Source organism: Egretta garzetta, unplaced genomic scaffold (assembly GCF_000687185.1).
Source record: "Egretta garzetta isolate BGI_Z169 unplaced genomic scaffold, ASM68718v1 scaffold439, whole genome shotgun sequence".
Lineage (NCBI taxonomy): Eukaryota > Metazoa > Chordata > Aves > Pelecaniformes > Ardeidae > Egretta > Egretta garzetta.
In genome coordinates, this window is record NW_009260803.1 from 1,612,410 (window position 1) to 1,627,643 (window position 15,234).

General features: G+C 40.5%; 1 protein-coding gene across 1 annotated transcript in view; it reads right to left on the reverse strand.

The window, feature by feature from the left end:
• MAST4 (microtubule associated serine/threonine kinase family member 4) overlaps positions 1 to 15,234 on the reverse strand; it is a 249,307-nt gene that overhangs the window by 6,330 nt on the left and 227,743 nt on the right. The window contains exons 21-29 of the mRNA XM_009646872.2: positions 12,812 to 12,934; positions 12,467 to 12,579; positions 10,314 to 10,441; positions 9,979 to 10,211; positions 7,921 to 8,121; positions 4,739 to 4,968; positions 2,831 to 2,953; positions 932 to 1,068; positions 40 to 221 (exon numbers count right to left, since the gene is read on the reverse strand). Of these exons, the coding sequence (XP_009645167.2) occupies positions 40 to 221; positions 932 to 1,068; positions 2,831 to 2,953; positions 4,739 to 4,968; positions 7,921 to 8,121; positions 9,979 to 10,211; positions 10,314 to 10,441; positions 12,467 to 12,579; positions 12,812 to 12,934 (1,470 nt within the window). The remainder of the gene's footprint in view (positions 1 to 39; positions 222 to 931; positions 1,069 to 2,830; positions 2,954 to 4,738; positions 4,969 to 7,920; positions 8,122 to 9,978; positions 10,212 to 10,313; positions 10,442 to 12,466; positions 12,580 to 12,811; positions 12,935 to 15,234) is intronic.

Here is a 15,234-nt window from a genome sequence, read left to right on the forward strand (position 1 = left end):
CCAGCCTTTTTCCTCTGCCCTGCACTCCTTCACACTCACCAGATGGAAAATCAGGAGTAGAGCGGTAGCTTGGGGTAGGTGATCTAGGAGATAAGCTGTGGGTTGGAGACCCAGGCAAGCTCTCCCCTGATGAAAGTGATCGGTTCAGACAGGAGAAACTTCTGCTGGTGTGAAGAAGAGGAGAGGGTTGCTTGGCCAGCTTTTTAAAGAGAGATCTTCTCCTAGTGTGAGAAGAGCACAGCATTAATCAGAAGTTAAGATGCACAGAAGATGCGATTAGCACAGGCAAAACTCTCGCAAGCTGACATTGCTTCCCTCTCCCATTGCCCTCAGAAAAGCAAATATTAAAACTATGTTTACATGAAAGCAAACCACATGTCAGAGCACGAAGTTTAGAAAACATACTGATTTGCTAATAGGCGAGATAGATATTGTAACTAAACCTACTTGTACTAAAATTTACTCACTGTTTTTCAGAATGGTTAGCTCCTTATGAGCATAAATGTTCGTTTTCTTAATTGAAGAGCCCACCAAAACTGAAGGACTACCTATAAAGACCTAGCGATGCATTTACAAAATACACATAAATTTACCTTAACCTAAAAATGTCCATAAAAAACTTAGCACTATGAAGTTTAATTAAACAAGTACAAAAAGATACACTTAAACCAAATTAAGATGCAACCTCAGTTATCCACTTTTTCCCCCATATCTATGTGTGTGCCATGCAATATTTTTAGGGGTTATTTTAACAGATCTAGTTTAGGCAAAACAGGATTCAAAGGACATGTTACAATCACAGGATCTCATAGAAAGAGGTAAAAAGATGCAGAAGACAACAGAGAGAACTATTAACAATATTTTAAATTAATTGTTATGTATACACACACAGAGAGAAACATATTCGCCATGAAACAAAAGGATTACTCACCTCTCTAAACTCTCTTTCTTCTTGGTTTTCTTACTGCGCCTGACCATTCGGCTCCTGTAGCTGTTTCGCCTGGCAGGTCCTGTCTTGATGGAAGTGTTTTCAAAAGGGGTTGTCGTTACCGAGACTTTGTTACCACTCTGCCAAAATGGAGGAGGAACCTTTAGGCGTGAGTAATACAAGATTACTCTGCCTTAAATTGGGGCTACACCACAAACGCGAATGCAACGAGACAGAATTCCAGCATCAGAGTAAGAGCAGGCAGTGCAGGGAGCCCTACGCAGATGTTGCCAGGCCAATTTGTGTCAGACTAATGACAGCTGGAAACTTCTCAAATTTTGCCAAATCTCCTAAACTTCCTCCATTCCAGCTTTAGGACCAGGAGAAATTCCAGCTGTAGCTAGAGACGAGGAGACCAAGGATTGATCAAGACCACAATTGTCAAGGTGAATGATTTTCTACAGAAACACTGTATTTTCCCCACAAAGAACAGCTGTCACTGTGCAGTGGTTGATTCACTGGCCATCCGCGTCTCAAGATACCGACTGCTACAATGATGAAATGGAGGAGAAGACATAGGTCTTCATTATCAATCCCAAACAATCCTTTTATCTTGTTCAAAACCAGCTAACAGATATAAGTTAAGCTTTTAGGACTGTTTGCATGAACAGGTGACTTAATAAATAAAATCAACTGGAAATACCTGTATTATGTTTTAAAAATCTGTACCTCCTGCCCAGCACTGTATACTGCTACAGTGAACTTCTTTTAAAAGGAATTCCAATAGCCCAAATTAATTTATGATATGGCACATTTGGATAAACAACAATCTCCCATTTTGAATTTACTCTTGTAAGTAGTGTGCCAGGTTGCCACATTTCCCTTTTTCTGTATCTGACACAGAAAACAACTGCAGACCCAGCTGCCTAAAATTACAGAATTTTCTCTTGTACATTTCTTGCAAAATTGGAAAACTTGGAAGTTCCTCCTGGTTCCAGAGAAGGAAAATAAAGACTTAAGAAAAAAGCATATTTTGCATCTTTCGTCAGCAATTTGTATTTCCCCATTACTTCATTGCTTTCCAATCTTTTGACTGCTCCCTTTGACAGGCAAAGCTCTGCATATAACACCATGAATTGTTCATAAAATAATAAGTATACAGCTGTCTAAAATAATTTTGACCTACATTAGTCTGTGCTGAAAAGATTACATAAAAGCTGCAATATGATGAGCTACAGTGAAAAGCTAAGATACTAGCATTCATGAAAAAAGTTGTGGGGTTTTTTTGTTTGTTTTTAAGGAAAAACTGTAATTTTCTGATAGGATAGACCTCAGAAAACACCACAAGAGAAAAATGTGGTAGATTATTCATAAAAGTCCAACTGCAGGATCAGAACTTCATTAAGAAAAGAAGCTCTGTCGGGCGCGCCTGGCTATGTACGAGACAAAAAACTTTTGGGCCTTAAGATTATGAAAGGCAAGTTCTGTACAGTAGGCAAGAAAGTATTTAATGTTCTTTTGTTTCTACTTTTCTTCACTAATGTCACTTTAAAAGGAGAAAATGAGAAGTAGTGTCATCATCAAAAGCCTGAATTACCTGATGAAGATGGGGGAATTTAAGAAAGTGCTTGGAAATGTCAATTTTTTTGAGAGACAGACATCTCTTTTGTGTCAATGCCTCGAATGTCCTTCAGCTATCTCAGCAGCAGTGCCAGTTTATTGCAGAGAAACTACAATCATAGCAGGATATAGGAAGTCATTGACCTTTCTCCAGTGCAATAGTAGCTTAGAATTTGAACAATCACAAAATCTGGTAACTAATCTCTGAAGGAAACAAACATAACCCCTCAGTCCTTGGTGAAAACAGCAAGCGCTTTTGTATTCCAGTTGTCCAAGAGTTACCTTTAACAACAACTCAATGACTTCTGTATGAACAAGGCCATGCACTGGCTCTCCATTGATATGAGTAATCAGGTCTCCAGCTTTTAAGCCTGCTTGGTAAGCCGCTCCTCCTTCTTCCACATTCTGGAAATCAGAGATGAAGGGAATATACACAAAATGGACTTCAGTTTAACCATCATACTTTCAAGAGCAGGCTTTGTTTAATTAACTCTTTCTATAAAATCAGTTGGCAATGAAGGAAACGTACAGATATTAAGTTATATAAAGGAAGAAGAAAAGCCAGACCAGCCATTTCATTATCAACTACTTAAACGGGGCCTGGAATGGTTTCAAAGCTCCCTGAAACACTGCTTGTTTCCAGTGGCATTAAGTAAGCTCTGTATAGCAGGGTGTTTTTAAGGGGTGATTCACTCCCCATGGCAAAATTTCAGAATCAAATGAAGATTTTAACATCTGACACTGAGAAATACTAGTGTAATTAAGGCAGTGGTCACATGCAATACCCTAATCATGATAAAAATTAACTCCACCATATAGTTAACAATTGGTTTTCATTTGGTTCAAATTCACCAGGCTGCCCACAAGAGGGAACAGTGCAGCACAAAGGGGGTGAAGGACCAAAACAAACTGAATTTCAAATTATTTTGAAGGTGGCTTAAATAATTTATTATATTTATAATTAACTTTTGAAGAATTTTAAGTCATGCAGCTGCTACTGAAACCTACAGTGCTCACAGAGCTAAAAAACCCCAAACCTATAGTATTTTGAAAAAATAGCCAAGGTTTCACTTTTACTGCAATGTACTATTTTCTTCCCTTCCTTTCACTGATGTGATGCTAACCAATGGCAAGAAATCCAACTTTTTTAATGTATCCCATTCTCCAGATTGAATGTTCTTGATGGATTAATAGGTCTGAGAGGTAAACAACATGAATGAAAAATGAGTAATACACTACCACATCAGTAGCATTGCTACTTCAAAACAGACAATACATACTTAAAACAAAGCATCGTACAAAACTTCAAAGCTTTTGATATATTCATAATATTTTTTTCAAAATTATTTTAAGGTAGCTGAAATTATTTAGTTTATACATACACACATAACATTTATTTATGTATAGTATATAAATTATATAAAATATACAATTTGTTACCAACCTCAATTATAAAATAAATATAAATAAAACTGTATTTCCATAAATATGTATTTTACAGTTAAGGAGGCTGATAACCAATGAAATGCAAGAACTGCTGTCTCTTCCTTTAGCCTGTCTCCCTTCGTTCAAATGAGTAGTGAACAGAGCTTGAGAAATACATGATTTATTCAAGACAGTCAGTCTTTTTCCTGTGCTATATAATCCTCAAAGGTATTCACAACTCCAAATGATTTGCACATTTCTACACAAAGGAAAGCCAGTGCTTGAAATCAGCCTACTTGTGTCTAGTGAAATACTGTTGACTTTCATGAATCCCTTAATTGATGCTGTTTAATAAAATCCATGTATATTCAACAATTCCTGTTTACAATCTCCTTGTTCTGCAAGTCCTGCCCTCAGTCAAAGAGGGGCTGCACCAGCCCTTTGGTCTTTTAAGCCACAGTACTCTGAACTTAGGACACGGTTGTTCACAATTGGCAAACTTGCCAAAAGTGAAAGTGGCCCATGCAGGCCAACATCATGTGCCAGAAGGTACCACTTCTGCCAAAGGTGGCTTGTGTCATCCCTACAGCCAGCACTGGTCTTGTGTACAGGCATGAATTTCATTCTAAGAAAATTGTTTGGCACATCATCACGATTTACACAGCAGCTGTCACCGAACAGATACCACAGGCACAAAAATAAAAAGCAAATACATCACTACAGTTTTCTGCAGCTGTATATAAGCAAAAAACTACATTATCTTACCCAAACGATATGGTGCACAGTGTAGATATCGCTGTCACCCACATACACCCTGATTGCTCGGATGGTGAAGCCATACTTTTTTCCTGAACTGTGAATTACTATCGGTTGATGAGGACTTGCAGCAGCAATTGATGAATCTCGGCTGGGAGATGAATCTCGGGAGGACGAAGGATCAGATGATAGGGAATGAGGAGACATAGGACTTCCCAAAGGAGAAACACCAAACACATCTGGAAGAAACAAATCTGCCTATCAGAGCACATTCTGAGCACACACAAATACAGATAAAGAACAGGGAATTTGTTTAGTTTTATGACACCTTTGTGTCAAAATACATCATTGTCTTTGAATAAATTCTCTCCTCCTCAGCTCGTGTGTATCTTCGTGAATGAGAAGTTTAACCAACAACCAGATCTTAGAACTAGATTTCTTTCCCTGTAGCATAAACTGTATTTTTTAATGCAAGAGTTAACCTGTTAGATGTAGACTGCTTTTTCCTTTTACATAGGAAACATACTCACTGCTAAATTTGAAAGAACAATTCTCAGCCTCTTCCTAACAAACACTCATGAAAAGAAAAATCGGAGTTTGGTAGCAGATGTTATTGTGTGTATACCGAAAACCATCCCCCAAATCATCCAGCAGCGCTACACAAAGTGCTAGCTGTTTTTTTAGCTTCAGTTATATATAGATAAAGATTACTGTAATTAAACCACAACATCTAGCTGGTACAGAGGACAGTAACTCAATGCTTGTACCAAGCCTCCATTTCTACATTCTGCCACATCACATAAGACCACAAGAATTTCTTGCAACAAAACGATCAATTACAGCTTCGTTTTATTTCATTGTTTTGCAAGCACTATGTGCTCATGCTTGTGCAAATGTAGACACAATTGCAGCAACAGAGAACACACTTTGGTGACTGTAACAGGCTGACAGCTCTACAAAGGAATGCACCCCAGAAAGATTCCAGATTTGGTGTCTGTGCCAAGCCATGTCATGTGAGGGCAGATATGCTCTGACAGCAGAGATGCTACTCCCTGGATGCGAGTCACCAGAGGCTCCCAGAGATCAGTATCACTGGTTAATGCTGAAGTCCCACAGAACAGCCAAGCCCCGAGGGGGATGTCACTGTCATCCTCTGGCTCTGAAAACATGCCCAGATCCCCCACCCGCTGCTTTCTACTGTGTGTGGGACATGTCCTATGGCTCTCAGCCACATGACTCAGGTTGGGAACACTGACCGTCTGTTGCTGCAGTTTATTTTATGGACAAACATAAATAAGGTAGGTTTTTTGGACAGTATTAGGTACAGGTAGCATATAAAATTTTGGTTGATAAAGATGTAATGACAACATTTTTAGGTGTAGGCAAAGCTAAGTTTGGATTTTATAGAATGATGCTGAGATTAAACAGAAAGAAAAACATAGTTTAGTGAGCACAGTAAGTTGGTCTAGATCATGTCCGAACTTAGTGATTCTTATTCAGCAGCTGTAAAAGATCAAACTGATAAAAAACTCTTGAGTGTTATTTGGCTGTCTAATTAACCTGTGTGTATATCACGCTCCTGTGACAGCTAATCTCAGTAAAAAAAAGCAACCTTATCTAGTTAGCAGTGTCCCTGCTCACTGCAGGGGGGTTGGACTAGATGACCTCTGGGGTCCCTTCCAGGCCAAAACGTTCCATGATTCTAATTGGCATGCACTACAGGTCCTCTACAAGTGGAAAAAAATAACCACATTAGTAACTGTTATAGGGACATGACATCTGGGAGAGAAATAGGATTCGGAAAAAAGAGAGTATGCAAGGAACAAAGCCAGAGTGTTTGCAAGCCACTTGCAGTTTTCAGTGTCAACACTGCCCTGAACAGGTTGAGCACACGCTGCTATCTTTCTCATTGTAAAAATAAAGTAATCTTCATCCGTCTCATGCATTTTGTCAGAATAATTGTTCACATTTGGACAGCATCACAGAAATGCTAAGTATTCTTTTCATTGTCACTTAGTTGTCCTCATTCAAGCAGGGGCAAAATACTCCCCTTGAACTGAGACTCAACATTTTCCGCTTGACTTATCTCATTAAAAAATCCTCATGGTTAGCTGCTGGAATTATAGGTTCGGCATAGGAAGCCTATGCTGTTCTTTAAACTCTATGGTGAAAAAGGGTAGAAAACGTGGTAAATCAGAAATTCCTGCAGTAATAGGGAACAGATGGACTGTTCACCTCTCCAAGGTCTCCAAAACACATGCACAATACAGCACAGTGTTTGCTCACCAAGGTATTAAGGAACACATAGAGCACATGTGCTTTACAACCCCAAGACAGGTGAAATTAAGAGAGCCAGAACCAACTGTTCAACACTGTACAATTCTCTACTAGCCTGAGGACTCAAAGCAACCTGCTGAAGTTACTGCCAAAGCCACCTTTGAACATTCGGAATAAGTGCAGGGTTATGTTATCAGACCAGCAGATACTTAAATATTACACCTAAGGTCTAAAAGCAGCATGTAGCCAGTGTGCAAAGTTGAGACATAATCCCACTTTTGGAAAAAAAATCCCTCAAACTTCGGGAGATTTGGACTTTGATTCTGAACCATTAAAAAGGTCAGCACCCATGCTTCGTCTGGAAACACTCCAAACTACTGTTATACTTCCACTTACAGCAATATTTCTGGCTTCAAATTTTGAGCACTCCCTGTAAGCCAATGTAATACAATACAAACAGAAGCCTACATGCTATTTCTGGTTTTGTGACACTTCTCTCCACTTTACCACCTTTCCTTATGGGAGATGAGAGAGAACTAGTGAAGCTGAATGTGCTGCTGTAACAAACAGCTGTTCTTGGAGCTGTAATAGTGAGCTACTTAAAACTTAAGCTACACCCCTGCTGTAGGATGGGCCAAGGTCTGAAGCCTGCATCCCGTTGCTCATGCACATGGTTGAACAAAGGGTAGTCACCACTAAGCTCCATTTTTGCCTGTCAGAGAAGGTCCCTCAGCTGTAATGAGACCACTGTAACTCGCTGACGAGATTGCACCATCTAGTAACGCATGCGAACAAGAGAAACAAAAAAGTGTGAGACAGAATACATTCTGGAATCTCCAAAATCTTGCATTTACATCATAAACCATCAAGTATGCATAAATCATAACATTTCAAAGAAAATGATTTATCTCTACCTCCTGGGATCATGAGGGACAAAGCACTTGCAGAAAGGGACTTTGTCACTTTTCCAGAGATCTTCTTTTTCTCTGTGCTTTCTAATCGCTGACGAGCCATGTGAGATGCAACTTCACTGCGTGGCTTTGAGGAGTTATCTGTACTGTCCACACTCTCACTTCTTCCGTTTATCTGGTCTAAGTGCTCTGAAAAACTGCCCACTGTACAAATAAGAAGGGATAAACACATTGAGGGAAAACTGGGGGCCAGGGAGGGGAAACGGTACAATTGTGAGATAGGAATTTTTCTTTCTGTTAACAAGTTCTTAAAACAACGTTACAGAATTCTGAGTAATTCTTCCAGACTTACAGAATGCATAAAGGTTAACAGAATGAACTCAAACAACAGGTTTTTGTAGTCACTAAAAGTAAAATAAGAGACAAAAGCTGAAGCAAGTCTGGTGTCTCAATATGCAACACACACCTTAATGTGAACTCCTCCTGAAGTAAATTAAAGGCTCCAATCCTACATATGTTGCTATCAGCTTAACAACTTTTCCAAAAAAATAAAACCACACTAAGTATAATTTTATTTTTAATTATCTTCTGCTTTTATTCTTTGTGTGGTTTTCTACACAAAGAATAGATACTCGGCACCACTAAACTCAGTATCACAACCACATTGGTATTAGTTGATCCTAGGTAATGAACTTCCACAATACTGAATGGAGGAAAGACAACATTTCAAACAATGAAAAAAAACCCATAAAGGCCTTGTGTCATGTGAACAACCAGCATAGAATTTCTTCAAAAATTCAAAGATGTCACAGGAAAAGTTGTATGACCTTATGAAACATGGACCAAGGGCAGGTTGCCTGTTTAAAGGTGTAACAGTAATTCCTAGTATTCCTTTAAGGTCACTGAACATCCTGTTCCTAATGGACCACAGAAAAATGAAATTACTCTTAAGTGTAACTGGTAGGTGACAGAAGAGGATCAGATGCTTTGATTTATCACAGTGACTGCTGTGCTAATGCCAGGACTGTAACATGGGGCTGGAGGGAGTAAGCAAGGCTTGGGATACAGCAGAGTCAAGGTTTTAGACAAGGGAAGGAGACAGAAATGGCTGTACACCTGGATGAGCCCAAAGTATTTTTTTTTCCAGAAACAGAGAGGAGGAAGAGCGAGGAAAATGTGGACTACAAAGGAAATTAGGGGTATGGGAATAGAAAGGGGTATCTTGAGAAAACTCAGTGAGGTACAAAAGAGAAATAAGCTGAAGACAGGTAAATGTGTAGAGAAAGTAACTGGAACCTATACATGGACAACCATGAGTCAGATATAGGCCTAGATCTGTGTTAAGTATCAGGTCTTCCAACAGTTACACAGAACTCTCCTCTGAAAGTACAAAACCAACAAGATACTAGGGCCCTGGGTCCTACTGAAATGCATGCAAATACTTGAGCCAGGAGAGGGATGCATAGAGGAAAGATTATTTAAGTAGGGAATGGTTTACAATACTCCCTCCTAGATTCCTAATAACAAAAGTGACTTCTACAAGCCGAAGATAACCCTGCCAATTCTGAAAGGCGTACAGCATTGAGATGTGTTAACTAAAAACACACAATGGTGCAGCACAGGGTTAGAGAACAGCAATACAGATCAGCTGGAGAGACTCCAGCATGATCAATTAAAAGAACACCAACTTCATTGAGGGACTATATGAAAAATAGTGCTTTAAGTGCTCAAGGGACCTAAGACTCCTTTTCTCCACAGGAGGATGCTGCAAAGGCTCTGTGGTCAAGTCACCATTTTATTCACTTGCCTAGCAGCCCTTCAGAGTCAGCAGGGTGATGCCAAATGTTGGCATTTCCAAAAACATCGAAACTTTCCCATCCATATTTTCATGAGATCTTACTAGCTTGAGCCTGAGCCCAAACCAGACTCCTCTTGGGATGACTTTTTTTTTAAAAGCAGTTCTGAAATACAGGACTTCTAAATCCATGATTGCTACTGCTAAACAAAGAAGGTCCACAACTGTTTTTAATGTCATCAGTCAAGAGACCCACTGTGAATTACCTGATAGTGTGGAGCTGCTGATCGTACTTGCTGGAGTGGTTACTTCAGGTTCATCTTGCACTATTTCCTCACTCACAAACACAGGCTTTTCCTGTTCCTCCCGGGGTCCTGCTAAGCTGGTAGAATCAACCTGTTCTCCTTCAGCTGAGATGGCCAACTTCGGAAGCAAACCAGAACTGTGTCGCTGCCTGCTACTCTCAGTGTCAGAGGAGATGGATGTAGATATTTGTTGTCTGCATTAAAAATAAGCAAACTCTCATGCAGTTACTGAGACAAGGAGGCCTGCTACCTGGCAAGCAGGACGTGGACCACTTCCAGCACCTCCTTCTACTTACATTTCAGAATATTCTGAACTCCAGCTTAAAGATTCCACAGAAGGCAATGTTACACTTTTTGTTTTGTCTCCGCCATCTTCCTTTTCTTCACTTTGCGTTTGAGTGACTCGATCTATGCTACTAAAAACCTATTCCAGACAAAAAAAAGAACACCACAAAAACCCCAACTTGTCACTGACTTATTTGATACAAAAAGATATGCAGGAAAGCACATTTCAGGCCACACTCTCCACGTTCTAAATGCTTATACTGTGTTTCACAGTGCAAACTTCAAACTTCTTGAACCCTTTTAAATCTTCAAGAGTTTGTGTTCTTAAAATGCTTTCCAGTTTTGCTTTCTTGGCTCCCCATGTACAGGGTCATGAATAGCATCTCTTCTCATTACAAATTCATCAGTTTTCTCCCCATTTCACTGTGTAAACCAAGAGACTACAAATAAAATCCATAGTCTTAGGGTCTCTACGTCACAGGATTAATGCACATCTTGGATTAATTCACAACCATAAAGCCAATCAAGGTAAAAAAGCCCCAACCCTAAGATACTGATTTAGCATCTACCAGTCAGATGTGGAAAGCAGAAAAATTAGTCTGATTTGACTATGAAGTTAAGAATAAATTACTTGGCTAAAGGATTTAGAAAAAATAAATTCTGATCATTGGAAGCCTGTTTGCTTAGCTAACAAACAGTGTATAGAGATTGTCAGCTGTATATTCTACAGCCTGAGAGGCACAGCTAGAGATACCATAACAACGTTAACATGCCAAACTATTAATGCGATACAGAGCTTTCAAAGGACAGGAGTTCACAGAATGAGGTTGGAGGAGACCTCTGCAGGTCATGTTGTCCAACCCCTCTGCACAAGCAGGGTCACCTAGAGCTGGCTGCTCAGGATCATGTCCAGATGGCTTTTGAAGAATTCCCAAGGATGGAGACTCCACAGCCTCTCTGGACAATCTGTGCTAGTACTCAATCACCCGCACAGTAAAACAGTGTTTCCCTGCCTTCAGACAGAACTTCCTGTGTTTCAGTTTGTACCCACTGCCTCCCACCCAAGTTACCTCCAAAGAGACTGCATAATTTACCAGTATCTGAATTTGAAACGCACAACCAAGTCAAAATAAGGACTTAACACAGAATGAGAATAATTACATACATGATTCCTGCCCTGCTCTTCCATGTTATCACAGACAGAATACATATGTGGTACTGCAGAAGCAGCATAAAATCCACCAATTCCTTAAAGTGTAACCCAGGACAAACAAGATACAAGCACAGACTTTCCAAATACCAAATTCCTAAAGTAGGTTAAAGAAACTTTTCAAACCGAAAGCTTTTGAAAAATCACTGCTGGATACTATGTCAAGACAACAAGCATGCTCATTACGCATTCCACTTCCATTATTTCCTGCCAATTTACCCTCCACAGTATTTCCTGAGCATGTCCACTCTGGTCCTACTGGTATCCCTTGTCCAGCAATAATCACTGAAGTATACTACCCTTCAGACAGTCAGCTTTCCCTTCAATTCATACCATTCAAATCACTCCCCTCAAACCCACATGTCTTCTTGGCCAAATCACATGCTAACCACTACTATGCTTTTTCCCTTCAGTCTAATGCCATTTAATTAATAGCTACTGTAGGCCAGTACTGTCATCTTTGTTATGCCATCACCTGCCAGGATACCCAGGACACAACTGGAGCAACATGCAAACTGTACAAGAAAACCAACATAAGGAACATGCATTAGCATTTAACAGAACAGTTTCCCTAAACTATCTCTTATGCTATCATGATTTTTCTATAGAAAATACCAACCTATTTATATAATTTTCTATTACCGTCTTAAAGGATTCAAGAAATAACTTTCTTACAGAATCTTTCAGGACACAGCTTAGTACGCATGGTGGTGTTGGGTTGATGGTTGGACTTAATGATCTTGGAGGTCTTTTCCAACCTTAATGATTCTATGATTCTATTCCCATGTTTTGCTTTAATGGTCTTCATTTCATTCTTGCTCAATTTCAGTTAACACTTCTTGAAGAAACAATGCCCTATACATCTCTTCCATGTCTAACATTTCCAAACTCTATAAAAGTAGCAAAATGTTTATGTACACAATACATACTAACATTACAGCAATTTTTACTTACTTTTGAAAATCTGTGTGAACATGAGGAGAACTGTCTTATCTCCAAATTAAAATCCTCATCATTGGTATCATCTTCTTCCTCAGTTTCCATATGGTGGTATTTCTCAGAACGAGCTACAGACACGGGTAATAAAGTATTTGAATTTCTCAGGACGAGTGGGTACCAAGCTTTAATATTGACTAAAAGTTAATAAGTCTAATTTTATTCTCAAGATTATTTCTGCTGAAATGTCAAAGCTGCCAGTGGTTCTTTAAGGAGATTTTCAAAGCAGTAAGCACAAGTCAAAGGCAGTGATTATTTGAACAAGATGTTCATCACATTTTTTTAATACTGTCAAACACTTACTGTCAAAATAACTTGTATCATCTTCAGACTCCAATTGTGGAATAAATTCTGCTTTCTGCCTCAGCAGACTATTCCAGTCAAGGCTCCTGAAGAACTGATGCTGCTTTACTTCATATGCACCACCTGGGGGAGCCAGAGAAAAAACACTGAGCAAATCGCACCAAATCTTCTTACATTAATTCAACTAACCCCCTGGCCAAAACCCGCAAATTATCATGGAATCACTGTAGGCAGGAACATCTACCCATTTCCATTGGAATCTCCTAAACCTTTGAGAGCACTTCTCTGTCCCTGTTTTGTTGTTGCCATTTCTTTAACAGTGGTAGCATTGCGTTATTATCTTCCCCTTTTTAACATTTCTGTTTTTCTGGATACACTAATTATCTGTCAGCTACACATTAGTCAGAAGCATCAGATGTAGTACTAGTAGTCATCAAATTATAAATACGTGCACTAGGTGAGTAAGTACCAGTTCGAAAGTAATGAAGAATGATTCTTAACAGTTGGTCAGTGAAAATACCATTGCTGATCAGGAGCTCCTTTTGGTGTTTTATGGCAGTAATACACAATTCTATACAAAACACCTTACGATTTATCTTCTTAACGATTAGTACCTACTTGTTATAATGTGTGTTAAACAACTACAGTAGTTTCAAGTTAAGAAACAACTATAAGAACACAATGAAATACTGGTATTTTTGTCCTGGGGAGGTGGTCGAGGATGTTATTAATAAGCATAAATCTGATTCTAAAAACTGAACAGGTAAGCTAGAGCAGCAAGACTTATTGCCAACTTGATTGTATTGGGTTTGTGTGGCAAGATTTTGGTAGCTGCAGGGGTGGTTTCTGTGAGAAGCTGCCAGAAGCTTTCCCCCACGTCCAATGCCAGCTGGCTCCAAGATGGTCCCGCTGCTGGTCAAGGCCAAGCCCATCAGCCATGGTGGTAGTGCCTCCGGGATAGCTTAGAAAACAGTAAAAACTGCTGCAAAACAGCAGCTGGGATAGAGGAGTGAGAGTATGTGAGAGGAGCAGCCCTGCAGCTCCCCCAGGTCAGTGCAGCAGGAGGGCAGGAGAGGCTCCAGGCACCGGGGCAGAGATTCCCCCTCAGCCCCTGGTGCAGCCCATGGTGGGGCAGGCTGTGCCCCTGCAGCCCAGGGAGCCCATGGGGGAGCAGATCCCCACCTGCAGCCCGGGGAGGACCCCACGCTGGAGCAGGGGGGTGCCTGAAGGAGGCTGTGACCCTATGGAGAGCCTGCACTGGAGAGAGAAGCCCATGGTGGAGCAGGTTTGCTTGCAGGGCTTGGGTCACAAGTGGAAAGGCCCCGTGATGGAAACTGAAAACACATCTCGTTGGAACTCACTAGCCAAGGAGTGAACGTTTCTCCGAGCACAGTAATGGGATATTATACCAGAACTGTATAATTCTTGATTGGTATCAGACACTTCAAATCCAAAGAGGTCTTTCTTCTGTCATTTTCCTTCTTCAAAACAAGTACAGTATCTATCACTTTTCCTTCAGCTTGACTATGCCACTCAGATCTCTTGAGCAAATATACAATTACGATTTTCATGGAGTGTTATGCAGCTAGCTAATACATATTAAACAGATAGGGCTGTCATGTGAAATGCATGGTGGAGCCTGGGATAAACTGTGCTATTTTCCAGTGCACTCCCATTTCCCAGTGGGACATGTCATATTGCAGCCTCCATTTCTGTGAGTTGCTTCTGACACTTAAAAAAACCCCCTTGTTGCAGGTTCCAAACACCTCTCTGTGCTTCAAAGAAACAGCTGCCCGATTTCCTTCTTCAGACCATGAAGCTCTTGAGAGACCACGAACAGTAGAAAGAAATCAGCCTGTAAACGAGCTGCACAGATGCTCCATGTGGTGGCACTGACCATTACAGTAGTTAAGCCAGCCTCATTCTGGCCAATTCACTTTCTCAACCAGCTGTAGCAAAAGAGGCAGAATTTGCAATCAGCTTCTGACCCATGGTGGGGCAGGCTGTGCCCCTGCAGCCCAGGGAGCCCACAGGGGAGCAGATCCCCACCTGCAGCCCGGGGAGGACCCCACACTGGAGCAGGGGGGTGCCTGAAGGAGGCTGTGACCCTATGGAGAGCCTGCACTGGAGAGAGAAGCCCATGGTGGAGCAGGTTTGCTTGCAGGGCTTGGGTCACAAGTGGAAAGGCCCCGTGATGGAAACTGAAAACACATCTCGTTGGAACTCACTAGCCAAGGAGTGAACGTTTCTCCGAGCACAGTAATGGGATATTATACCAGAACTGTATAATTCTTGATTGGTATCAGACACTTCAAATCCAAAGAGGTCTTTCTTCTGTCATTTTCCTTCTTCAAAACAAGTACAGTATCTATCACTTTTCCTTCAGCTTGACTATGCCACTCAGATCTCTTGAGCAAATATAC